Below are 27,763 nucleotides of genomic sequence, written 5' to 3'. Positions count from 1 at the left end.
CATCAGGCTTCCCTGTACTTCACTATCTCGTGGAGTTTGCTCAAACTCATGTCCACTGAGTTGGCAATGCCATCCAACCAACTCATCCTCTGTCGCCCCCTCTCCTCCTGCCCTCAGTCTTTCCCGACTCATTTTCTAATGAGTCGGCCCTTTGCATCAGGTGACCAAAGTATTAGAGCTTCAGTTTCAGCAGATAGATCTTTTTTCTACACTTTCATCTCTGACAAATTTGCACTACATTCTCTCATTTCCCATCTTTCCTTCTTTCTTCCAAGGAAAAGACTCAGTCGCCTTAACCATATAAATCTTAGTTATAAGAATTAAAAATTTCTCTTGATCCAAACATTTGAGCAGAAGCCACTCATCAACATGGCTCAAAATAACTAGAATTTTTCAGCACCTTCATTATCTGCTAGTATATCTTCATTGTTTTTGCCTGAGTAGTAGGAAAAGTAATAAACACAGAACTACTTAGAGGTTAATTCTCATTACTGACAGTAGCTTGTATTCAAGAAATGTGCAATCGCAACTACCCCTTGTAGAATCTAAACTAATTTCAATTTTTGTGTAAGACAAGCAGAAGGAACAAAAAGAAAGTGAAATTGCTCAGTCATGTCCGACTCTTTGCGACCCCATGGACTGTAGCCCACCAGGTTCCTCCGTCCATGGGATTTTCCAAGCAAGAGTACTGGAGTGGGTTGCCATTTTCTTCTCCAGGGGATCTCCCCAACCCAGGGATTGAACTCAGATCTCCTGAATTGCAGGCAGGTGCTTTACTGTCTGAGCCATCAGGGAAGGAAAAAAGGCTTCCAAATTAATGAGGTACTTAACCTGCCTGAGTTTCACTTTCATCATTTTCTCATTATCTCCTGGCAAGTTGTTGAGAAGATTAGGTTAGTTAATAGATACTAAACACCCAGCACACAATGCTTGGTACAAATTAAGTGTTTGATGGACAGTAACTACTATTACCATACATAAAGGGGGTTTACTGGCAGTCTTAGATACAAGAATCGGATGAGGTTGTCTTTATGATTCCTTCTCCAGTATCCTTCCAATCATGGTAGGCATGTAGTGTAACATGTTGGAGAGGCTCCAAACCCACCCGAGCAAGAGCAATGATGGCCACTCTTTGCCGCTTGAACCTCGCTTTATTATTGTGGCTGCTCCTCCACTAATGTCTGTGCCCTGGAATCCTTGATTGGATTCCTGCCTTGCCCAGCAGTTCTCCCACTGACCAAGGTCCTAACCAGCACCCCAATCCTCACACATGTGCATTTCGTGCTGATGGATCCCAGGGTCCTCAACTTTGGGTACCACCTGCCTCCTTCTTGACTTCTGACTACTTGCTACATAGGCCTGGCCAGCTGCCTGGGTCGCGGGGTGGGAGAGAGCTGGGGGCACGAATTGGATGTCTTTGCTTGAGTTGTGCTTTGTTTTGAAAACAGAACTTCAGGTTTCTGATGTGAGAAGCAGACATATTTTCACTCCAGGAGCACTGACCTTCTGCTCCTCAGTTAGCAGCTTGGCCTACCTTCTCTGCTGGACTGCTCTGGCCTCCAAAACGTGGAGGCTCGGAGTTGATAACCCATCTGACTGTTTTTCCCCATCCTAACAAAATTCTTTCAGTTGTAACTGTTCATAACTTTTTATAAACATTTCTAGTATTGTGATTTCTCCTCATTTTCCCTTCTTTGGGTGAGAAATGCCTCCAAAGCTCACATTTTGGCACAAGAATCCCTAGATTGTTTTTATAGTCCCAGCGTAGTACTTCTTTGTTACAGCTCAATATTCCTAAATTTTGTTCCAAGTCATTATTTTACATTTATAAATATCGGGTTGTATTAATTGGTTCCAGCTTTCAAAATGTTCCATCAGAGGTTATTTTCTGCTATTTTGATAGTGGTTTCTAAACCTTAAAGTGCCAAGGCCCTGATGTGGGCCATGTTCTCTAAGCATCCCTGAAGGACTGATGTGGGACAGAAAAGATACGCAGACCCTGGGCCTCTCTGTGCTCTTTGAAGACTATACTGGCCATAATAGCTTCAAAGAATTTCAACAAGTTCCTAAGACATGACCTTCGCTTTCCGAAAACCACGTTGGCCAGGCTTGTCTTAATCAAGCTGTGCTTTTCTAAGCATCCTTTTACTTGATCTCCTGCAGCAGTTTTTAATACTTTCCCTACAAGTGAAGTTAAACTAACTGGCCTGTAATTTCCTGGTGTGTCCCTAAGCTCTATGAAATAACGGCATTAGGTTGGCTACCTTCCAATTCTTCCTGAATTTTTTAGTTTTGTTTTAAAACACAGGATTGAAAAGGCCAGAGAATGCTTCCTGTCTCGCTTTCCCTTCGTTCCTTCCATGACATACTGCTCTCTCTGTTCCCAGTAGATCTGCCATTTTAATAACTTCAAACCTCTTAAATGTGTTCACATATTATTTGTTCCTATCTCTGAAGCATGAGTTTTCCATTTTTCATTTTGACAAGGGCCACCCCCCAAAACAAGGGCTTACAATTCTATCGAATAGACTTAATTCAAGGCACTGTTTAAGGAATGAGTTTCACATTAGGAATCTGGAAAAGGGTGGAAACTAGATAATAATTAAGCCTCTGTCCTTACTTGTGAGTTATTATGAATACATGTTGGGGAAAAATTTGAGAAATATGTCTACACACGCAGGAGTAGGGATCAAAAAATGGAACTATTACCTCTGGGGGTTCTAATCCAATGTACTAGAAAAGTGTCTTTAAAAATGTGGTGAAACTAATTAGATCTGAAGATATAAAAATTTGCATCCTATACTTGTTTAAACTGCATTTGGTTGATACAAAAGGCTTTCCACATTTAATGATCTCCCCAAATTATTTCCTAATGGAAAAGCCCATCTTAATATACTTTGAAAAAAGGTTTTGTTTTTTACTGATGGGGTAAAGAGGAAAATTAATAATTATTTGTATTTGTAAAATTGCAATGTATTACATGAAGTTTAGGATTGTCCATGTTTGTTATTGTATAGAATTGACTATTCTTTGAAGTGAGCCATAAATGAGGATATAAAAACCTTTATTCTTTATGGATGACTTTGTTTCAGCAGACTGTTGGGATTTTGTTTGTATAGTGACCCGATTTGTCTTTTCTGAATAAGTCAGAGACAGGCACATAAACCACAGTCTGTGTGTGGACAGAGTCTCGCTTCCCATAGTGAGGTACAGTAATCACCATTATGAAATAAGAACTAGGGAGCGCAATACAAAACTTTTAAGACAGCTGACTCTGATTTCAGATAAGTTGGGTAAATGATCCCTTTGACCAGTTGGTACTTTTTTCTTTCTTATTTATCAAAGCCACAATGTCAAAGTCTGAAAATTTTACATCTAAGAGAGTTTCAGAAAAACATCTATTTCTGCTTTATTGACTATGCCAAACCCTTTGACTGTGTGGATCACAATAACCTGTGGAAAATTCTGAAGGAGGTGGGAATACCAGACCACCTGATCTGCGTCTTGAGAAATTTGTATGCAGGTCAGGAAGCAATAGTTAGAACTGGACATGGAACCACAGACTGGTTCCAAATAGGAAAAGGAGTATGTCAAGGCTGTATATTGTCATCCTGCTTATTTAACTTCTATGCAGAGTACATCATGAGAAATGCTGGGCTGGAGGAAGCACAAGCTGGAATCAAGATTGCCGGAAGAAATATCAATAACCTCAGATACGCAGGGATATGCAGGGAGAAGGCAATGGCAATGGCAACCTAGTACTCTTGCCTGGAAAATTCCATGGACGGAGGAGCCTGGTGGGCTGCAGTCCATGGGGTCATGAAAAGTGGACAGGACTAAGCGACTTCACTTTCACTTTTCACTTTCATGCATTGGAGAAGGAAATGGCAACCCACTCCAGTGTTCTTGCCTGGAGAATCCCAGGGATGACGGAGCCTGGTGGGCTGCCATCTACGAGGTTGCACAGAGTTGGACACAACTGAAGCGACTTAGCAGCAGCAGCAGCAGCAGATATGCAGATGACACCACCCTTATGGCAGAAAGTGAAGAAGAACTAAAGAGCCTCTTGATGAAAGTGAAAGAAGAGAGTGCAAAAGTTGGCTTAAAGCTGAATGAACATTCAGAAAACTAAGATCATGGCATCCGGTCCCATCACTTCATGGCAAATAGATGGGGAAACAGTGGAAACAGTGGCTGACTTTATTTTTTGGGGGCTGTAAAATCACTGTAGATGGTGATTGCAGCCATGAAGTTAAAAGATGCTTACTCCTTGGAAGGAAAGTTATGACCAACCTAGATAACATATTCAAAAGCAGAGACATTTCCTTGTCCACAAAGGTCCATCCAGTCAAGGCTATGCTTTTTCCAGTAGTCATGTATGGATGTGAGAGTTGGACTATAAAGAAAGTTGAGCACCGAAGAATTGATGCTTTTGAACTGTGGTGTTGGAGAAGACTCTTGAGAGTCCCTTGGACTGCAAGGAGATCCAACCAGTCCATCCTAAAGGAGATCAGTCCTGGGTGTTCATTGGAAGGAGTGATGTTGAAGCTGAAACTCCAGTACTTTGGCCACCTGATGCAAAGAGCTGACTCATTTGAAAAGACCCTGATGCTGGGAAAGATTGGGGGCGGGAGGAGAAGGGGAGGACAGAGGATGAGATGGCATCACTGACTCGATGGACATGAGTCTGGGTGGACTCTGGGGGTTGGTGATGGACAGGGAGGCCTGGTGTGCTGCGGTACATGGGGTCGCAAAGAGTTGGACATGACTGAGTGACTGAACTGAACTGGACTGAACTTATAAATGCTGAGATACCTTAGTCACAAATGGGAGAATTTTTGCATGTTTCATACACACAGAGCTTTCTCATAGATAACATTTCAGTTGGCTTTGAATGTCCATCAATATTTTCCTTTTGGTTTTTGTCAGAACTGAGTATACTGGCCAATGAACAGGTCAGATTCTCTCTTTGGACCATGAATGAGTGCGTGAGTGAAAGTCACTAAGTCGTGCCTGACTCTTTGCAACCCCATGGACTCTAGCCTGCCAGGCTCCTCTGTCCATGGAATTCTCCAAGCAAGAATACTGGAGTGGGTAGCCATTCCCTTCTCCAGGGGATCTTTCCAACAAGGGATTGAACCTGGGTCTCTTGCATTGCAGGCAGATTGTTGACCATCTGAGCCACCAGGGAAGTCCATTATGTGGACCATGAAGCACACACAAAAATATTTGTGCACATTTAGAGAATAAACTTAAATGCAGGTATGAATATTAAAGCATAGATTTTTTCCCAGTGTTTTAGATGGTTTTACATAAAATTCCACCTTTAGGATTTTAAAGTTGTAATTAAGCTATGTACAGGTACATACACATATACATTCCTAATTTGTACACATGGCACCATGTAAGGACAAATTTAGTACATGTGCAGTCTGTCTTCTCTTCCCTTCCTGTTCCTTTGCTTGAGCTGTTTGTTCCCTTTATATAGAATGTCCCCACATTGGAAAGTCAGGACCTATCTCTACCCAAGGGTGGGCAGCTTTGATCCCAGTGAAAGAAGACTGGGTATGTGGCAAAGTGCAAAAATCTGAGGCTATGTATTTAACTATGGTAAATTCATCAAATCCAATTTCCTCAAATTTTCTAATTTCTAAAATTCCTACCTTCTTTATGCTTCCATTGCCCTCTATGTAAAATGGGGATATATATGTACGTATATATATAGCATATAACTTTAATTATAGTATGGGTCAATTGGGAAAATATATTTAGAAGATGAAAACTGTCAGCTCCACTTCCTTTCCAATGCCACCTTCTCTGCAAGGCTCCTCTAGCTCTCACCACCTAGGCTAACCTAACCTCATCTTCTGTGAAATGCCCAGAACACTCCATTTCTCCTTCATAGACTTCACTGACAATTTTCTGCATTGTGTGATACAATTTAACAAACATATACTGAATACCTACTCTATGTCAGGCATGTCTATTTTCTTTTCTTTTTTTCCCCCTAACTAATCCTTAAACTTCTTGAGGTTAGGATCTGTATACTATTCATATTCCACTCCTTCCACTGTCTAGATAGTCTGACACCTAGTGCTTGAACAAGAATGTATTTATTGTTTGGCATTTAGTAAAACTGGCTGCTAATAATGCAAGAAATGTCTGTATATCCATTCTCATATGTGTACACATCTTCATATAGAATTACATGGTGGAAATTATACGTAATGCCAGTATAAGGGATCACGACCATCTTCATCCTCATGATGAAATACTACCAGTACTACTACTAGAATGATGAAGTGATAACTAACATTCCTGAGACCGTATACAAAGGGGCAAATTCTCTTTCCATTCCCACATGGGTCTTTGGAGCAGTTCCTTCCAGAGCAAAACCAGTTTCCCTAAAGAGAAGGCGAAAGAACACGTGGACCGCTGTCTCTGTGGAATCACATTAGCAGAAACCTAAGCATGTTTTCAAAGAATGATAATTTATAAATAAAGACTATCTCACAAACACAGTATGGTGGCTAGATGAAATTCTCAAGTTTCAGGGGGAAATTACATAATTTCAAAACGAGGCTGTGTGTACATAGCACCGAGCCATCCAAATGAAAGCTTGAGCAAATCACTGTGGAATGCGGTCTTTGCTGGCCCAGACATTTCAAGTCGTTATTGGAAATATGTAATGTGGTTCTGACACTCTTTTACTACTCATGGATCAACTGCATTAGAGTGAAGTTTCCCTTGAATGCTCTGCTCCTAATCGACCGCAGTTTGGGAAACCAGAAAGCCAAATAGGTTAGAATTGTGTTTAAAGTAGGAATGAAGAGGCTCTGACTTAAGGCTGATGAGAGTATCCTACAAATAGAAGTCAGTGTCAGTGCTTAGCCTTTATATTATCTATTTTGAGTTCTCCCTCCTCCAAAGTGGAGATTTAAAAGGAAACAGAACTCTATGAATTTCCCATGTAACAGAAGTAATTTTGTTGGATTATCTTTTCTTCCTTTGAGAAGAAAAATACAAGACTTCCTAAACGGGCTCTTGAGGAATTCACCTGCGGCCACTGTCCTAGTTGCTGCTGCTGCTGCTGCTGCTAAGTCGCTTCAGTCGTGGCTGACTCTGTGCGACACCAGAGACGGCAGCCCACCAGGCTCCCCCATCCCTGGGATTCTCCAGGCAAGAACACTGGAGTGGGTTGCCATGTCTTTCTCCAATGCATGAAAGGGAAAAGTGAAAGTGAAGTCGCTCAGTCATGTCCGACCCTTCGTGACCCCATGGTCTGCAGCCTACCAGACTCCTCCGTCCATGGGATTTTCCAGACAAGAGTACTGGAGTAGGGTGCCATTGCCTTCTCCAAAGATTTTAAGCAGAAGTAGAGCTAAGAGCAGGCTGTCTGCATGCCTGGAAGGTCCAGAGGTCCTCAAAGAGTTTGGCTTCTGGGCCTCTTTCATGGCCACCACTCCTAACTGCCTTGAGACTCTCAGTAGGCACTGGTTGTAGCATTTCACTTCTCTTGGGAAGAGGGGCCAAAACAGGTCCTGAGTGTGGAGGGACTGAGGTTGGTAAGTATGGAGGGACTAAGGTTGGAGATGTGCCCTCTTCCCCAGGTGTGCATGCTGGCCTTGGCTGACACTACCCAGGAGCCCTCATTGGATCCACTTTTGCTACAGTGACTGACATTAATGCAGGTCTGGTGCACCCCAGGTCCATCTCTGTGGTGCGCATCCTGCCTTCCCTTTTCTTCTGAAACCATTCTGTGAGCCGGTGTGGGAAGCTTGTTGCCCAAATGCTCCCCTGGAAGAATGTGGGGGAGCCAGATGTGAGATGGACCTCCTCCGAGTAAAGCCTCCTCAGAGTCACAGCACAGATTGGAGACGAATGGCTTTCTAATTGAACTCTGGGTCTGTAACATCGGGCTATCCCACATCCAAGTCAAGAAGCCTGTCCACATCAGATGTAAAAACTGGCCCGTTATCATCCCTGATTTTCTCTGAGCATCTTTGAAGAAGAAAGAGTCCTTTGGGTGGGAGGGGGAGGGGGGGCTAATTGATCCCAGGCCTGAGAATTGGACGTGGATTTCTATGGCTACTTCAGAAGAAAACTTCCAATATTTTAAATCCAGGTATCACATAATGTTTCAACTTGGGCACACACATGTGGGACATCCTAACAAAAGATAGAAGGCACGTTCTCTGACCTTAACAGTGCAGAACGAGTTTTTCATGACAGCAGGGGTAGTGCAGCAAGAGTTAATGCTACAAAACCCACAGTATTGGCAGTCGTAAATAAATCCAGGGGAGCTCGTTCAGATAGTACTCAGGCAACACTACAGAGCCTATTATGAAACCATCCAAGAACCGAGACACATAAAAACTTTATTAGTCATCACTGAAATAAAGTGCAAACAAGTTTGTTTTGAAAGATCCCCAAATCTTTATGCTTTTGGTCAGCAGAGTCATAAAAATAGTGCCTGACAAATTTTAAGCGATATTCGAATTAATTGTTGGGTTTTTACAGTTTCTTGTAAGTTGGATATTAACAAGGCCGGGTAAGAGGAAAGCCCTTGTACTGAGCCTGAGTTCTAAGTCCTTTGCACAAACCCACTGGCCAGCCAGGCCAGATTTTTGCATCTGCTAGAAGCGGAATGGACCATTAATCTGAAGATTATTGTTATTTTCACACTGATTAAAGTAGAATGTGAAGTGTACACAAAGTTCACAAATGGATGGAAAATTATTCCAGTTGTTTCTCTGTCATGTGCAGGAAGCACTTTCTGGGGCATTTTTACGCTGCTTCTTTGGTGAAACTAACACTTTGTAATACACCAATAACACGACCCCCTTTAATACCATCACACACTCAGTAATTACCATAAAAAAGTATGACCCAACACTTTCATATATACACATTGCTGATTTATAGTCTTCAATTGGACACAGTGATAGTGTAGACAATGTGGGACAACTTTTTTCCTAAAGGGGGATTTTGTTAAAAGGGAAATAGATTTTTTTACATGCCCAACATTAGGAACAAACAGCCCCAAAAATGAGAGGGGATTTGCTATCAAAAAATGAATTAATTTTTTTAAAAAAATGACTATAAAATTATTACTTCAATTCTTGTTTTTTAAAAAATTACAAAAATGTCTTCAATCAACACATTTACCTACCTCATAATATAAGGGAGCATTATTACCACCTACAGGTTTCTTTGCCTTTTTAGATGTACTTCCAAAAAGTGCACTTGATCCATTGACCTGTAAGAAAATTCATTCATAAGGAAAAAGAAGGGCTTACTTAAAGAATACTTAGATAGATGTTCCTTTTAAGTACCTAGGTGACTTGAGGGATTGGGGAAGAGATAGCCATCAGTTAGTGCAAATATTTATAGCCACTTTGGTAAGCCATTAGTAATCGTATGAGGATGTGCCATCTGATAGAACTTCTCTGCATTATTGTTCTCCTCCAACCTCTGACAGCTAGGATTCTTTGGAGGCTTCGTTTTTCCAGTTAGTTATGGCCTTCCTTGGAACATTAAATAGTTTAGTCTTTTATTGCTATTGAGACCTTTATTAAATAATTCCTCACAAAACCTAGCATGGAGCCTAGTATGACCTCAGACATTTTTGTTGAATGAATGGATGCTAAAAGGGCAGCATTCACGAACAAAAAACAACCACTTCCAGATTAGATCTTTCCAAATTTATTCTAGCTAAGTGTTTCAGCAAAGTCATGCACCCAAACTTACCAAACCGCCCAAGAATGTGTTAGTTTTATTGATTTCATTACTTTATTATTTTAAGAAAGACGTCTCCAACGGGCGTCGGGGTGAGAAGGGACAGGTACCTGCTGGACGATGTCTTGCCAGGAGACAATACTGAAGAGTCTGCGCTGAGGGACTTGGACAGCGAGGGTGAGAGCGCGAATGAGAACCTCGTCCTCGATCCGGTTTCCAACGACAAAAGCGATGGAGCCCTTCCAGTCGTTCTGTGACAAAATCAGAAGGAATCAGGTTCTAAGTACTCCTGGCGAGGTAATTTTGTGTCAGAGGCTTCCACTGACAAACAGGGTAACAGTCCTAGAAACCTTACTTTAAAGACAGGCTGACCTTATGGTGTATGTGGGTTTTTGATTCAAGCAGCCACAAGGCGGCAGTGTTGTGCCAAATTTCATGCAACTTGCCCAAAAAGCGATTTCCCTGAGAAACTAGACCTACATTTTAAAGAAGACAGTTTTTAATTTTTTAAATGACACATTTTCACTATAATGCTGTGCAATAATACTTTGGTATTGGAAAGCAATAGTTCATCTGTATGTTACATATGTGCATGAATGTAAAATTTCCAATGCAGGAATCTTTGTTTTGTTCCCTGATACATCATAAGACTCTAAACACTGCTAGGAAAATAGGAGGAGCTTGATAAGTATTTTTTGATTGTTTGGTAATATTGAGTGAGTTGCCAAATAGGCTTTTTTTACATGAGGTAAAATTCAATCCCAGAGTTTTTGATGTAAAATATTTTTCACTATTCACCATCCATGGATCTAGTTTTTGTAAAGCACCGAACTAGAACACATATTCTCCTCCTAATGTAAACACAACACTCTCATTGCTAATTCATATGCGAGTTCTTTTCACTCTCAAGAAATAGGCTGCAGTTTTAAACTTGAACATGAAATGTTTCATCAAATAAAAAAATAAGTTACTAAAAAACAATATATTTATTCAGTAATCCCTTTCTATTATAATTTTGTTGGGAAGAAGCAATTCTCTGGAGGAAATGAGGAATGGAATTGACTGACTTTCCCATGATGTGGTGCTGCTGCTGCTGCTGCTGCTGCTGCTGCTAAGTCGCATCAGTCGTGGCTGACTCTGTGCGACCCCATAGGTGGCAGCCGACCAGGCTCCCCCATCCCTGGGATTCTCCAGGCAAGAACACTGGAGTGGGTTGCCATTTCCTTCAATGCATGCAAGTGAAAAGTGAAAGTGAAGTCACTCAGTCGTGTCCGACTCTTCGCGACCCCATGGACTGCAGCCTACCAGGCTCCTCTGTCCATGGGATTTTCCAGGCAAGAGTACTGGAGTGGGGTGCCATTGCCTTCTCCAGGAAAGCCAAACTCATGCAAATCAGGTCTATTGCTTTTGAACACTCACTGCCTTGGGGAGATGGACCAAGCAAATGTGATACATTCATCAGGAAAGGGAGACAATAATAAGGGAGGACACCCTGGCCCTGCGACCTCTTTAGACCTTAGTTTCTCCATTTATAAAATAAAGGGGTTGGACAGAGGCATATGTAAGATTTCCTCTAGCTCCATTCCAGAGATCTGATAAAAACAGAGTAAAATTCACCCTTGGTCAATTCCAGAATATTGTCTAAGAAGATCTGGAAAGATTTTATAGAAATTTAATGAAACACATACTTTTCCATGGTTCTCTGGGTTTCTGTCCAATTCATGTGTCAAGGTAATGATAAGAACTAGAGTATAGATGGGAGAAAAGACAAATTCTTCTTTACCATCAAAGAGTGACTATTGTTAAATGTCTCTTACTTCTCTGCATGGGAACTCACTAACCCTAACCACATAGCAAAACCCACACAATTTCCAGTGTTGCCACCAAAACAAATAACACACATAAAAGCATAAAAATGTCTGTTTAATCTACAAAGTGTGTATTTGTGTTTGTGTACATGTACAAGCATGCATGTAGGTGTGGCTCTGCATTTCCTTCTGTTAAACTGGATTTAAAATCTTTTTTTGTTGACTAATTCACCATAGGAAGACTGAGCATCTGTTTTTCAAATAGCCTGAGTCTGAAAAGCAAGTGTGATATTTATAACTGGAAAAAAATTCCATAATCACCAAACGACCTTTCTCCACATTGGATAACTTTTCTTTCCTCTCGTCTGCTCCCTCAGTCAAAACTGCAATGACAATCATCAGTAAAGAAGAAAAATCTTTCCTTCCTTAGGAAAGTAGATGAAGTTCCTGAACAGGCAATGCCTTGATGTTCCTATGAGTTATAGTTTCTACACTGAAGATTTTAATGGCTACATTTACCCGCTTATCCCACACCCTCTTACAGATTTCCTAGCCAATTTTCAAAAGCTAATGGTGACGAGAAATGGCTGCCTCTCAGCTCTTTGGGGACAATTCACAAAGAGGGCATCGTAATCCACCATCTACCCATTAGTGTCTGGCATTCGAGACAGGTGCTGACTATTTCAGATCGGAAAAAGAAAAAAAAAGGTGAGGGAAAGAGGAGGAGGTAGGAGGTAACAATTATTGAAATCTGCCATGTGTCAGGCATATGTTATCTCATTGAATCCTTAAGTAATCCCTTTAAATAGGGGCACTAATACTTTATAGATGGAAAAACAGAGGCCCAACGAAGTTAAACAGCTTGTTTCAAGGTCATTTTGGCAGAACTTCATGGAGACCACATACATGGCTCACAATTTTGTGATTATTTCAGAACAGTTTTGAGAGCAAGCCTTTAGGTTCTGAGCGCCTTTCCATAATCCTTAAATTGCACCTAATGGCTATTTTGGCCACAGTATACCTAATAGAGGATGATTTATATCACATGTTCAAGTATATAGAGGTTTCAAAATAGATGATGTATTAAAACTTTAAAATGTCTAAGATTACTTTTTTTTTATCAAAAACTATTTTACAAAGGCTAAAAGAGTTTGAGGAAATTTTCCCAAGCTTGTCTCTCTCTCAAAGCCCATTGTTCTTGTTGCTTTGCACTGTAGGAGTGCATCTTGACACAAAATCTTTTCCTCTGATTATTGGCGAGGTACTGAGACTCCTGGGGTCCCAGTGATCACCCTGTGACAGACTGCCTGCACTAGAGCAGGAGGAGATTTGTTCACGTTCAGAATTCTCTGCAAGGTCCGTTGGGAGCTAGGCCAAGTGTTTCCATTGGAAGGGGTCAGAGTTCAGTTGAGGTCTACTTTCTGCACTCTCAAGCCCACCAAACACCTACTCTAAAAATTGAGTCTATTTGGCAAAATAGGACCGACCAAGGACTTTGTTGGAATCATGGATTAGTGTCTGATTACATCACCAGAACCCAGGGAAGCATGAAATGGACTGATCAGAGAGTAATAACACAAAGATTGCCTGCCCAGAAGGATGCTCTCACTGGCATTCTGCACTAGGGGGCAGCGAGATGCCAGGAAACACACAATACTCTCATCAGAGAGAGCAATCATTTCCAACTGTGTCTAATTAGGAGACTCGTTAACTAAGTGATGCTCGGCAAATATAAATTTTGAACTTTTTTCTTAGTATTTCAGGATAATGGTAGATTTCAAATCTCTCCTATCTGGCTGCAGTATTAAAAACAGGAAATTAATTTGGAAAAAAAATTAAACCCAATTTAAATTTGGCAAAATACTGTTGAAATGCACCCTTCCACCGGTATCCCACCCTAACATGCAACTAAGCACAGTCCTTAAACTTGAGTTCACAGGGCAGCAAACGAAGTGAGCACAGAGAAAATGAGTGTTGACCAGAAAGGACAAATGAAAGTGCAACACACCGAACCTGATTCATCACACTCCTGAGTCCTGCAGGGTTCCTACCTGTGTGCGAATTTGATTAAGGCAGTTCAAGAAGCTTGGGTGTAATTAGCAGCATGAGCCTAGAGAAAGAAACCATTAATCATCTTCGGAAAACTACACTAGATGTATCCAACAGTGAGGGAAGAGGGTTTCAGTCTGGCACATCTCAAACACCTTAGAATAAAATCAGCTTTCTATTGCTGGCAGACATCTACTGAACATGCTTAGTGCCAAGTCTTGCCCTCGAGTAGTTATTGATAAAGTCATTCCCAGGATGGAATGAAGTCACGAATGGACACAATCCATTACCTTCTATTTACTTTATCAGCCTCACCTAATTTGAAGCCTGGCAGGAGGGTGCCCTAACCCAAACACATGCCCGACTCCTACGGCAAGAAAGTACTCAAGTAAATGCAGAGAATCTGGCTGCTCACATAAACCCACTGTCCCAGAGACACACGGTAGAGTCATAACAAATTTTCTTTCATACACTGAAAATTCTCCAACTTTTACTTAGGCATTCCTATATTCTAATATAATTACCAAAACCCCTTCAAATGTAAGTGAAAAGTAGTAGAGTGTAGGGCACTTAATTCAATATGCTGTCATGAACCATAATGGAAATGAATATGTAGAAAGAATATATGTATATATATGTATAAATATATATACATATATGTAAAACTGAATCACTTTGCTGTATAGAAGAAAGTAACACAGCATTATAAATCAAATATACGTCAATAAAATAAATTGAAAAAAGTAAGTGAAAAGTAGTTTTTCCATAATGAGAGTGAGATTTCTTCCTTCTGTTAGCACAATTGATTGGCTGGTACAGGGAATGACAAGGGCAGATATGCATGTACTCTCTTCTGCGTCCTTTGCTAGTGTCAGGGGATCTGCTGTCCTGGATGATCGGGGTGAGATTCCCTCAGTCCTCTACCCAGAACTGATCGGAACCTGTGGAGCTCTATGAAGCAAAAAGCCCTATAAAGCCCCAAATAAAATCAATGCAACATTGAAAAATTCAGGTTTTTGTTGAGAGTTATTTAACACTGTGCAGATATGCAAACCTGTACTTTATGTCAATACTCTGCTGAAAGGATAACCTTTTTGTTAAGTAGATTTACTGCCTAATGGACAGGGATTTGTGAATGTCTTTCTCATAACAGCGTTTTTCCTTCAAAAAGAGTCTTGGATCTCCATCAGCAAAGGAGTGTTAGTATGGGCTGTTGGCCAGAAGAAGAAATATTTTTATTACATTGAACTGGCTGCTATAATCATATTTGTTAAAAGGGGATCCTAACTGTAAAGTGAGTTGGAAATATAAGTTAAAAATTGGGTACACATTGCTATGTAACAAACAAGAACAATACAAAGGACCGGGATGCAGTTTGACTGTCTTTACTAAATAAGTTCGCTTCCCTGGTGTCTCAGATGGTAAAGAATCCGCCTGCAATGCGGGAAACCTGGGTTCAATCCCTGGGTTGGGAAGATCCCCTGGAGGAGGGCAGGGCAACCCACTCTAGTAATCTTGCCTGGAGAATCCCCACAGACAGAGGTGCCTGGTGGGCTACAGTCCATGGGGTCGCAAAGAGTTGGACACCACTGAGTGGCTAAACACAGCACAGCACATGGATGCTTCTTTAATTATAGGTTTCTCACAATTTATTACAAAGGCTACAGTTTGGCATCTCATCACCATGCTGTTATAAGTGTTCCTTATTTAGGAATTATTTCACAGAACTGTCACATTTTCTCAAGGAGACTGTAAGCCCTTTAGATTGGAAAAATTGTTTTATGTGCTTTTGGAGCTCATAGTGCCCAGCAGTGAATGCAAAACAGAGCAGGGCTCTCTCTATGTAAATATCTGTTAATCAACAGAGAAGATGCTTAGAAAGAAATCTGACCCTGGGAATCATAAAGTCCTAGAATGTCAGGGCTGAGCAGGACCTACAGTCCCTAACCTTGAAGTCCTTTGGGAGAAAAACAGACTGGATCTGATCTAACATGGTTCATATCAGGGGTCAGTAACAAGGGTGTGGGAAGCCAAACCCTGCTAAGCCATCCCCCTGCTAAGATCTGTTTCCTGGGAGTGACTCAGACCAGTAGGCAGACTGGCAGCTAGGGGAAGGAGGCAGCTCTTTCTGAGAGGAGGGAAAAGCCAGAGAATCACATACACATACGTGCTGACTAAAAAATGACTCCTCCCACCTCTGTCCTTCTTCCTACTTTCTCCCATCTCCCATCAAAAAGGCCATTGGTGGGCAGTTCCCGCTTCCCTTTCACCTATTGCCTACGGGCTGCAAATTCTATGCTTCCTTTCTCTTTTAAGATGCCTTTGACATTCTTAGGGGCTTGATTTTAGGGTGGAAGGTATCAGAGTAGGGTGGGGAGAGAAGGAACCACACATAAAATGGGTCATCTAGGTCCAGAATGTACACCTGATTCTTGTCTCCTGCAGCAACACCACCCTCTCTGAACACACTCTGACTTTGTCCAAGAGTGTGGTAGTCGTCCTTGTTGTTCAGTCGCTCAGTTGTGTCCAACTCTCTGAGACCCCATGGACTGCAGCACACCAGGTTTTCCTGCCCTTCACCATCTCTGGACCTTTGCTCAAATTCACATCTATTGAGTCAGTGATGCCATCCAACTATCCTGTCCTCTGTTGTCTCCTTGTCCTCCTGCTTTCAATCTTTCCCAGCATCAGGGTCTTTTCTAACAAATCAGCTTTGGCCGAATTTTCTGACTTCATCCAGGAGTGTGCTGAATCAGATTGTCCACAGCGCTTCCTGACTCTATTCAGTGAGGCTGTGTTGATAGCCTGAAATTTGCTGCGGTGGGAGCATTTACACTGTGGCAATAGCAATGCTACGAATCAGAGCTTCCCTCCTGAAGAGCAGGTTATTAAATATTTAGCAGCACACTGTGGCCCCATCCCAGGAAGGTCTGTGGGTCTGAGACTGACTTAGAGCTGATCTTGACTTAAAACGCCAAGGCTGTCGCTGAGAAAATACTGAAGGGCAAAGCAGATTTTCTCCATCCTCCCCCTTCCTGCCCCTAACACACATTGTGCAGCCGTGTGGCATGTGAATTCATAATTAAATGTCTGTTGAGGCTGGTTCAGTGGTGGCCGGGCCTTTAGCACTATCCTTCAAAATGGGCTCTATAAAAGCAGGTGACGAGGTAAGGACAGAGAGGCCACTGTGGTAGAAGCGGGGCCAACCCACTCCAAGGCTCTCCTTTCCTCTTGGCCATCTCAGGGGTTACTTCCTCACTCAGGACCTGAGCACTGTGGCTGTTGGAGTGGGAGGTCCCCACTACTCCCTGCCCACAGGTGATGAAGCTCCCTCATACTCTGGTGGCCTCTTGGAAAGGCATTGGTCATTGTGGCATAGTGATCTTTGAGCCTAGCCTCAGGATACATAATGCCTGTTTTTGAAGCTCATCGAACCAGCTGTGCATCCTTGGGCAAGTTACTTAACTTCTCTGTGCCTCATGTATAAATAAGGGCAACTACAGTACCTTGCTGCTAAGTCACTTCAGTCGTGTCCGACTCTGTGCAACCCCATAGATGGTAGCCCACCAGGCTCCCCCGTCCCTGGGATTCTCCAGGCAAGAACACTGGAGTGGGTTGCCATTTCCTTCTCCATTTAACTCTAATCCCTGTCTTTTCAAAGCTGATGATGGGTTGACATCTCTGACAGATCTACGCTTGGGATTGTTTTAAATATTGAGTGAGAAAATCTATAGACAGCCTTTTTCGGCACAGCACTTAGCAATAATCAAAGCCATCATGATGGATATTATTTTGGGTGCTTCTCCTTGTGTTAGTCATTAGAACAAACATAGTTATCCCATACATGCTCTTTCAAGTGTGGAAAGCTTATGGGTGAACCAAGAAAAAAACCAAACAATATCAATAGCTGCCTCATGAGTGACAGTCAATTTGTAAAACAGTTTTCTTTTGATAACAATAAACTTGTTAATTAATATATTTTTAAAATATTTTAGGTCTTTGCAAGATGGTAAAAAATCATGAACACAGTATATTTAAAACTCTACAGGTATAGAATTTTGGGAGCTGTGGGAGAGAATGCGAGTGTGAGGCAGGAGAAAGCTTTAAATCATTTTGTACTTGGTGCAGATCTGTCAGAGATGTCAACCCATCATCAGCTTTGAAAAGACAAGGATTAGAGTTAAATGGAGAAGGCAATGGCACCCCACTCCAGTACTCTTGCCTGGGAAATTCCATGGATGGAGGAGCCTGGTGGGCTGCAGTCCATGGGGTCGCTAAGAGTCGGACATGACTGAGCGACTTCACTTTCACTTTTCACTTTCATGCATTGAAGAAGGAAATGGCAACCCACTCCAGTGTTCTTGCCTGGAGAATCCCAGGGACGGGGGAGCCTGGTGGGCTGCCATCTATGGGGTTGCACAGAGTCGGACACGACTGAAGTGACTTTAGCAGCAGTCCGTTGTTACAAACGGTAGAGTTGGTAGGTGTGCACAGGCCGAACAGTGGGTCTGGATGGGAAGGGTTGGTGGCCCCAAAAAAGTGCCTAAGTTTTACTGCACGTGCTCAAAAATGCAGAGACTAATGCTGGACTTTATGGCATAGATGTAGATTCTCTGGTCATTGAGCAGGTCCAAGTGAAACAAAGCCCCGCGGGTGCAGGATTTACAGACCTCCTGGTCGAATCAATTCCTCCATGAGCCCTCCCGGCCACAATGAGATTATCCTTACAGAAAAAGAACAGATTGTTCCTAAACCAGAAGAGGAGGTTGCACAGAAGTAAAAGACAGCTCAGAAGAAACTGAAGAAACAAAAACTTATGGCCTGGAAATAAATGCTGCAAAAAATAGATGCAAATAAAAGTTAAAAAAAAAAAAAAAGGCAAAGTGACTGAAGTTTATTCTGGATAGAGACCCTTAGGGCAACCCTCTCTCTGGATAAGACCTGTTGCTGCTGTATTCTGGCTCCCCTGTGTCCTGATGGGTGAATTTCTAGAATTCACCATCCATTCTCTTGGGTAGAATAAAAGTATCCACATCACTTCCTATTCAACTCAGAGTCTTAATAGTTGATTTTGCTAACTGGATAAATATACCCCAAGATTTTGGTAAAATTAAAAGAAAAAAATTTTAAGTATTTTCTTCTTTCCAAGCTACCTACAGTTTTCAAAGGAATCACAGTGACTCCTGGACTAACTCAAAGGGATGCCCTGCTGAGGAAGGTATTTTAGACAATGGGCTGGGGCAGTGGAAAAGGCTTCGCTAGAATTATATCACCTAGATAACTTCCTCCTGTGCCCATGTGCCTGGCATATAGTAACATTCAATAAATGTTCCTGGAACTTAGCAGCCAAAACCACACAGTAAAGAGAATTTTCACACATTCTTAATATGGGAATGCCAACTAAGTACGTGGCATTTTATCAGCTACACTTAGCACTTTGGAGGGAACCATGTCTCTGGATCAATGAGCATTTGAATGAAAGGGGGAGTATATTCTCTTGCAGTTTAGACAACACTACAATGCCTTATGGAGAAGGCGATGGCACCCCACTCCAGTACTCTTGCCTGGAAAATTCCATGGATGGAGGAGCCTGGTGGGCTGCAGTCCATGGGGTCGCAAAGAGTTGGACACGACTGAGCGACTTCACTTTCACTTTTCACTTTCATGCATTGGAGAAGGAAATGGCAACTCACTCCAGTGCTCTTGCCTGGAGAATCTCAGGAATGGGGTAGCCTGGTGGCCTGCCATCTATGGGGTCTCACAGAGTCGGACACGACTGAAGTGACTTAGCAGCAGCAGCACAATGCCTTATATCCATTGATGAGAACTCAGCAGTCCAGAAACATCTTTTCTGTGTATGCACACTACTTGTCTGGTGATCCTTGCTTCATGAATTAACTATGATCACTAATTAAAATTATTGAAGTTCTGGTATAAATATGCAGAGCTTTGAGATGGTATCTAATTCTGCCTCTGTAGTTTCTCAGCCAAACGACCTTGGATCTATCTTTGTGACAGTTTTCTCATTTATAAAAACGGATCTAATAACACAAACTTCCAAAGGTTGTTGTATATACACAATAAATAAATGTGTGTATATATTATATATATACACATATATTATATATATATATACAACTTACAAAATGCTTCATATATATTGAAGCATTTTGTAAGTTGTAAAATTCCATGCAAAAAGCATATATATATGCTTTATATATATTGGAGCATTTTGTAAGTTGTAAAATTCCATGCAAAATAAAATATTAATACCTGTAAAGAAAAAAATTCAAATTTTCTTTAGAAAGCCCTGCAAAAATGGGTTAAATCAGGTGATCATGTCTTTAATTTTCAACTTGGATATGTCCTGAAGATCTTCTGACAGCCTCTGAGCTTAGGCTGTTTGATTGTTTCTCTTTTGTCTCTCTGGTTTCTTGGCCCATCCCAGCAATCTAGCACATGAGTCTAATTCAGTTTTGCTCCATGCATCAGAGAGTTTTAAGACAGCTATTAAAACACCACATGGAAAAGCTTTGCAGGGAATTCTACTCCACATAGAAACCACAGAAACCACTACACACCTTAACTATCTCCCCGCCCCCCAGAGTTGGCTAAAATTACGGCTCCATTATGTTAGTACAAGCCAACCAGTTTTATTGCTTGGAGCAAAATCTGAGGTCCAAAATGAACTTCAGAGCATAAAAAGTAAGGCAAACCTCAAAAGGAAACAAGCTTCTTTGGGTTTTGAAACAAATATTACATATCAGAGGCATTCTTCTAACAGAGGAGACCAAGCAAAGCCAAGAGGCGTCCTGCTAATTGCTCCACAAATGTAAAACTGGAATCAGGGACTCACCCCAAAGAAAGATCTCTTTTCATCATCAGATATTAAAGGCTACAACCTTTCATCAATTCCCTTCTCAGACATGAGACCCTTATGTGCCTTTCTTGAGTCCCTTCAGTGTTGAGTTACTATCTTCCACATTAAAAACTAAGATATGTAAATATTTCTTTATTTATTTGGATGCCTTGGGTCTCAGTTGTGCCACCCGGGCTCCTTTGTTGCACAGCGCATGGACTCTCTAGTTGCGGCACACAGGTTCGAGAGCATGTGGGCTTCAGTGGTTGCAGTGCTCAGACTTAGTTGCTCCACAGGATGCAGGATCTTAGTTCCCTAAACAGGGATCAAACACGTGCCCCTTGTATTGCATGGAAGATTCTTAACCACTGAACCACCAGGGAAGTTCCTAAATATTAAGATATATTTTAAAGATATATTTTCAAGACTCAATATGAGCTCATTAGTTACTCAATTTTACTTTTTTGGCCTTGCTGTGTGGCCTGTGAGATCTTATTCTCCTGACCAGGGATCGAACCCATGCCCTCCAGATTGGGAGTGCAGAGTCTTAACCACTGGATCACCAGGGAAGTCCAAGTTACTCTACTTTAGCCCTTTCCTTCTGTTTTCTTTTTCCATTTTCCTTTCTCTAATTAAATGCCATTTATTCCCTAGGCATTGGACCTAATTCATGAACTTGTATGGATCTGGCACTAAGACTTCAAAATAAACAGCTGATGCTCTTTCTAATGAGCTATCCATGCCCCACATCTGGTTAGGGTTCTTGGTTAGGGTTATCTCACTTATTTGTTCACTACAAAGTCACTGATACAGCTTAATTTCTATGTCCCTCTTGAGTGAATGCAGAACATCTAAGGATGTGTCTGATTATCACAAGGATATAAGACTGTCCTGATTACCAGCCCTCTATCCTATTTGCCCCTAAATTCAAGAAAATGTCCAAGAAATGTCAGTGTTGTGGTAATCAAATTTCATTCCCCGTATGATCTCTGATACCTAGAAGCAGAACAAAAATTCTCTGACGACCTGATCTGATTTTTAAGCCTAAAACTGTGATCTTCAGATTATGTTATGGGAAGAAGGGGCGTGCATGGATGATCCTGGCTGAGATCAGATCTTCTAGTGCCTGAGTTTTTGTTATGTGAGGAGGGAATGTTGCATCTATCTGAGCACTGGGGGTGTCAGGAAAACTGTAAGAGTGCATCTTGAGCAAGAGGTGTGGCAGAGAATCTGTGTCCTGACTCAATTCAACAAAAAAAGAGGCAGAGTCCTCCTCAACAAGCGTTTGTTAAATTGGTATGGTTAAATGTCCTTTATGTGGGATTGCCTTTGTGGCTCAGATGGTAAAGTATCCGCCTGTAATGCAGGAGACCTGGATTCGATCCCCGGGTCCAGAAGATCACCTAGAGCAGGGAATGGCTTCCCACACTTGGGTATTCTTGCTTGGAGAATTCCATGGACAAAGGAGCCTGGCTGGCTACACACCATGGGTTGCAAAGAGTAGGACATGACTGAAGTGACCAACACTCTAAATGTAACAAATTGTAAAGGATGCCCCCAAATGACCAAGATATGAGTCTGAAAGTGAGCTAATAGTGCTTATACTTCAAAATAAGTTCCTTAAAAGGCCTTTTTCTGTGCAGACTGACCACCCAGTTGCTCTGTCAGGGGAGTTAGGGTGCGTCGCTCTCCAGAGCTGATTCTTTGCAGCAATCCTAACTTTAATAGGAGAAGGCAATGGCACCCCACTCCAGTACTCTCGCCTGGAAAATCCCATGGATGGAGGAGCCTGGTAGGCTGCAGTTCATGGGGTCACTAAGAGTCGGACACAACTGAGCGACTTCACTTTCACTTTTCCTTTCATGCATTGGAAAAGGAAATGGCAACCCACTCCAGTGTTCTTGCCAGGAGAATCCCAGGGATGGGGGAGCCTGGTGGGCTTCTGTCTATAGGATAGCACAGAGTCAGACATGACTGAAGCAACTTAGCAGCAGTAGCAGCAGCAGCAACTTTAATGGCTGCCCAGGACCCAAGAGTTGTTCCAGGAAGGCAAGAGGTGATGGAGACCTGCTTCTGAGTGAGGAAACTGGGGTCAAACCTCCAATTCATGTTGAAAGTATCAATCGATATTAATCCAGCCTAGAGAGAGGACAGATTAGAGTGTGGGGGGGTGTCTGAAGGAGTTCCTGAGATCTTTTCTCCTAGAACTCTTGTCATTTCCTTCAGATCTCCACTCAACTCTCCCTGTTTGAGGGAAGGGTTTCTTAGGAGATGGTCAAGAAAGTGAGAGGGAGGAGAGTCAGGAGCGGAGGCGTCACTGAACCCAGAAGGGGAGACAAACACTAGTATGTCATCAAAGGAAATTAGGTTACCAGTATCCTCAGCAAAAGAGTCATACTTTAGTAAAACTGCATCCTGCCTAATCCTTCACTCCTGTAATCCTGTACGTCCTCATAACTCACCTATCTCCTTTACAATATGGATCTCACGTGGTTTAATGACTATGTGATAAAACAGAAGAAATTTAATGCTCATGATAAATTTCAAGGCCTTATACCTGGTTATGGTTATTAATTTTCCCCTTACACAGGTACTTGGAGTCTATTTATTGGTTATATCAGGGCAATAATTCATTATAATTATTTCTTTCCTATTGATTTCCTAATATAGGCCTTACAATAGCTCTTTCAATAGTAAAATGAAAAGACCACTGGATTTAGTAACAGAAAACCTGATTATTAGTCCTGATTGCAACCACATGGTCTTGGAAAAACATTTATGTACTCAGAATCTAGACTTTCACAAAATAATACTTACAGTAAAGAGTCACTCATTCAATCACTGTTTACTGAGCAGTTACAATGGACTTCCTGATAGCTCAGTTGGTAAAGAATCCACCTGCAATGCAGGAGACCCTGGTTCGATTCCTGGGTTGGGAAGATCCCCTGGAGAAGGGATAGGCTACCCATTCCAGTATTCTTGGGCTTCCCTTGTGGCTCAGCTGGTAAAGAATCCGCCTGCAATGCAGGAGACCTGGGTTTGATCCCTGGGTTGGGAAGATGCCCTGGAGAAGGGAAAGGCTACCCACTCCAGTATTCTAGCCCAGAGAATTCCATGGACTGTATAGTCTATGGGGTGGCAAAGGGTCAACTTTCACGACTGAGCGACTTTCACTTTCACTATGTGCCGAACAGTGAAGTAGCCATTAAGAATAGAATGCACTGGCATAAGGCATAATTACTCTCTTTAAAAAGCATTAGCCTGGGGAAGAAAATACACAATGACAGAGAAAAGAGATTGTAGTTAAAAGTATTTCATAACAAAGAGCTATACAAAGTATCGGTTTCTTTTATGATATTGTTTGCCCTAATTTATTCCCTAATAACATTTGCTATGTGGGTACCTATGCTACCCTGGAGATGGAGGATGCAAAGATTAATAAAATACAAGAAATTAAAGGAAAGGAAATAAGACTATATTTCTCAACATGGTGAGACTTCAAAACTAATTTTAAAAAAAGAGATAAATTGCATAATTGGTAAGCATAGTATGAAACCATTTGTGTAAAATTTCAAAATCATACAGTAAAAATATTATAGAATATTAATGGATACAGATAAATAGATACACAGGCTGAGGGGATATTCATTCATGATAGTGTTTGCTTCTAGGAGGAGAGAGAAAGGAATGGAACAGAAGATGAAAATAAGGACAAAGTGTTTCTCCATTCTTTTCCCAGTGTTTATTTAAAAAAATAAAGACAAACTAAGAAACTGTCACGATGGTACAAATGTGCTTTTATATCACCCTGTGTGCTTTCTTGCACTTCAAAAAGTACTAGAAAGAAGTCTCTGCCTTCAAAAGACCCATAATCTAGTAAGGGAGGCAGGCATGTGAACAGTCATTATGTAAAATGGTGTGGGTTCTATGATGCATCACATCCTCCCTGTGTCTTATCTCCCTGCCTCATGGGAAGCTGCCATTTGAAGAAATGGAAGGAATTCTTTGTCGGTGTCTCTTGCTCATTCACTTTCTATCTACACAGTGGCCCCACTTCCACCTCTTCAGAAGATCAAGGCTCTCCAAGTTTCTTTCCCTTTTCATATTTTTGTCTCAGATCTTCCTTCACCAGTCTTGAGGACTTGCTCCTTTTCTTGGGCTGAGAGAGAGATTCTGACCCTTTCTCTCCTGTACTACAGCAAATGACCCCCTTTCCTTTTACTTGTTTTCGAACTTGGTTCCTTCAATCCTCTTATCCCCCTTCAGTTTTCAATCCCTTCTTCCCAATTCCTCTCCCTCCCATTTCACAAATGCATAGCTATCTCCACCTAATCCCAGTCTTCCCACTAACTGTTTTGTGGAATCCTATCCAAAGGCCACAGGTGCAAGGCCTCGCATCAAGGCCACAGAAGCGGAGCCCAGAAGCAAGGTCACCTGTAAAACTGTCTAAGCCCCATTGCAACCACTGCCAAAACCCCTTGATCCTTACCAGCCAGCTTCCTGACCCCAAATTAGGCAAAAATGCCCACCTCTGTACTCACCCTGTAGCACCCAACCAATCATTTAATGCTACCCTTCGGGCAGGAATTTTCTTTGTCTTGAGGCTATAAAAATTGGCTACTAGCCCACAAAAAATGTCAACTTTCCCTGATTTGTCAAGAGGTAAGCCTGCTATGTTCGTAGCTTCCACATTATCTCTGCTCTTTGTTCTTAATAAATTCACTCCTTTCTGCAATGCTCTGTGTCTGGAAATTCTTTTCCAACCTGCTTTAGGACTGCCATACACATTTTCCATATGATCTTCTTTTATTCAGAGTTAAATTTTCCCAAACACGGGACTTGAGGCCCACCTCCTGATAAGACACATGCCTCCCATCTTGCTCCCTCCTTCCTCCTTCTCTCATCACCACCACCACCATCACCACCACCAACTCTATTGAAATTGCATCCTTGAAGATCACCAATGGTGTTTTCTTTGTGCCCCTTTTTCTCTGACCTGATTCCCATGATACCACCCTGTCCTTACTCTGTCTTTATACCTTTGGCTGTTGCTTCTCTGGCCACAGGCTCTTTCTTTTCTTTCTGTCTCATAAATGAGGACCTCTAGATATTTCATAGAATTCTGTGCTCAAACGTCTGTTGGACCTCTAGATATTTCATAGAATTCTGTGCTCTCTCTGTTGGATATTCTAGCTTCTCCCATGGCATCCACTTCATCTCTCTACTGACAATCCCTAAGTCAATGTCTCCAAACATGGACTGTGAACTACAGTCCATATTTTGGATTTTCTGATGAATTTCTACTTTGATGTTTTACAGTCATTTCAAACTCAGGATGTCTAAAAGCTGAGTTCTTTACCCCTCTTGTTGTTCTGTTAGTTGCTCAGTCATGTCCAACTCTTTGTGATCCCATGGACTGTAGCCTACAAGGCTTCCCTGTCCATGAAATTCTGCAGTCAAGAATACTGGAGTGGGCTGCCATTTCCTCCTCTGGGGGATCTTCCCACGCCAGGGATCAAACCCAGGTCTCCTGCATTGCAGGTGGATTCTTTACCGTGTGAGCCACCACAGATAAAATCACTCCCTCCCCTGGCCCCTTCACAAACAATACAAATCACCTAAGTTCATTTAGCTAAATTTGTCAGTTTCTGAGACTTGTCATTTTCCCCAGTCATCCTACTTCAAATCCTCCTCCATTCTCCTTTTGGATATACAATCAGTTACTTTCTAGAAACTCTTGAATCTGTCACTTCTTTTTTATTCTCATGACAATTCATCTAGTTCAACCGATAACTACCTCAAACCTAGACTATTGAAAATACTTCCTACTGGGTCTATGCAAGCCTCCAAAACCTTCTTCCATTTATAACCTATTAATTTTTTTCGGAGACATCAATTTAATCATTTCATGTTTCCCTCACAGTATTTTAATTGTCTAACTCTTAGACTGCAAATTCTGTTCCACATGATCAAGACCTTTGGTCTCTAGACATGATTGCTCCTAGTTACTGAACACCAGAGAGATTAAGCTAAACAAGTTTCTTCAGAAAAACAGATCATTGCTTTAAATATATTTTAGAGCATATACCCTTCTGAGCAAAAGTGACATCTTCATGTCAAAGAGTAAAATAACACATCTACAATTATCTCCATCACAAAGGCTGAAAATCTGGTCCTAATAAATCATTTTCCCACAAACATTTTCCTAGGTTGTTGCTAAATTTATAAGGTATGCATGACAAGTTGAATAATAAACATTATCTAGTGCATTATTGTGATTACAATAAAATGTGTGAATAATGAAACTCTATCCTTGTTCAGTCACCTAAATACTTATGCAAAGACAGAGGTGGCTGACATAATGAAAAAAAAATATGAAAAAGAATGTATGCCAATGTATAAGTGAGTCACTTTGCTGTAGAGCAGTAATTAACACAACACTGTAAATCAATTATACATAAATAAAATTTTTTAAGACAACAGAGGTAGTTGAAGTCAATATTCCTAACCTTAAACTAGTTTAACCAAAACTCAATTATTAAATATATATATGGAGTCATAAGGGCTTCCCAGGTGGCTCAGTGGGTAAAGAATCCACCTGTAATGCAAATGTAGGACCTGGGTTCCACCCCTGGGTCGAGAAGATCCGCTGGAGGAGGGCTTGGCAATGCACTCTGGTATTCTTGGCTGGACAATTGCATGGACAGAGGGGCCTGGTGGGCTACAGTCCATGGGGTCTCAAAGAGTCAGACACGACTGAAGTGACTGAGCACGTACACACACACACACACACAGAGTCATATACATTTTTTGATATCAGATGATTTTCCACTGGTATTTATACAATTTGGGGGGTTTACTCCCCACACTTCTATTCAATATACCCTGCCTGAGAAACTGCTATGTTATCTGTAACACGTAGGGCCACACACCATAGTAACATTTAGCAGAAAACAAAGAGGACTAACACAAAGTATCAAGGTTGTGAAGGGTAAAGACGAGGTAAGGTCAGGAAACAGGACTGACTTCATTTTAGAAAGCATTTCACAAATTTTCATACTAAAAATACTGACTTATCGTGGAAGTGGAGGAAATAAATCATCATGGTTAGAAAACTTGCTTAAAACAAAGGTAAGGTTAAGTAGACACTTCTCTCGATGGAGAAGCATTAACGAGAGGAGGACCTTCCTTGTCTTACTTAACCACCTTTATGCAAGATGTGTAAACAGTTACAGTGAAACAAAAGCTTTTAGAATTTGGTGCTAGGGGGTTTCTTTCATTGCCGTTTTGTCTAATTCCTTCATTTTGC

General features: G+C 41.6%; 1 protein-coding gene across 1 annotated transcript in view; it reads right to left on the bottom strand.

Annotated features, from left to right (window-relative positions):
- SPAG17 (sperm associated antigen 17) overlaps positions 1–27,763 on the bottom strand; it is a 250,107-nt gene that overhangs the window by 207,058 nt on the left and 15,286 nt on the right. Inside the window, exons 2-3 of the mRNA XM_025288015.3 lie at positions 9,849–9,989; positions 9,173–9,259 (exon numbers count right to left, since the gene is read on the bottom strand). Of these exons, the coding sequence (XP_025143800.3) occupies positions 9,173–9,259; positions 9,849–9,989 (228 nt within the window). The remainder of the gene's footprint in view (positions 1–9,172; positions 9,260–9,848; positions 9,990–27,763) is intronic.

This window comes from Bubalus bubalis, chromosome 6 (assembly GCF_019923935.1).
Source record: "Bubalus bubalis isolate 160015118507 breed Murrah chromosome 6, NDDB_SH_1, whole genome shotgun sequence".
NCBI classification, from domain to species: Eukaryota; Metazoa; Chordata; class Mammalia; order Artiodactyla; family Bovidae; genus Bubalus; species Bubalus bubalis.
Note: the sequence above shows the minus strand (reverse complement) of the source record. Positions and strands in the feature narration are given on the sequence as shown.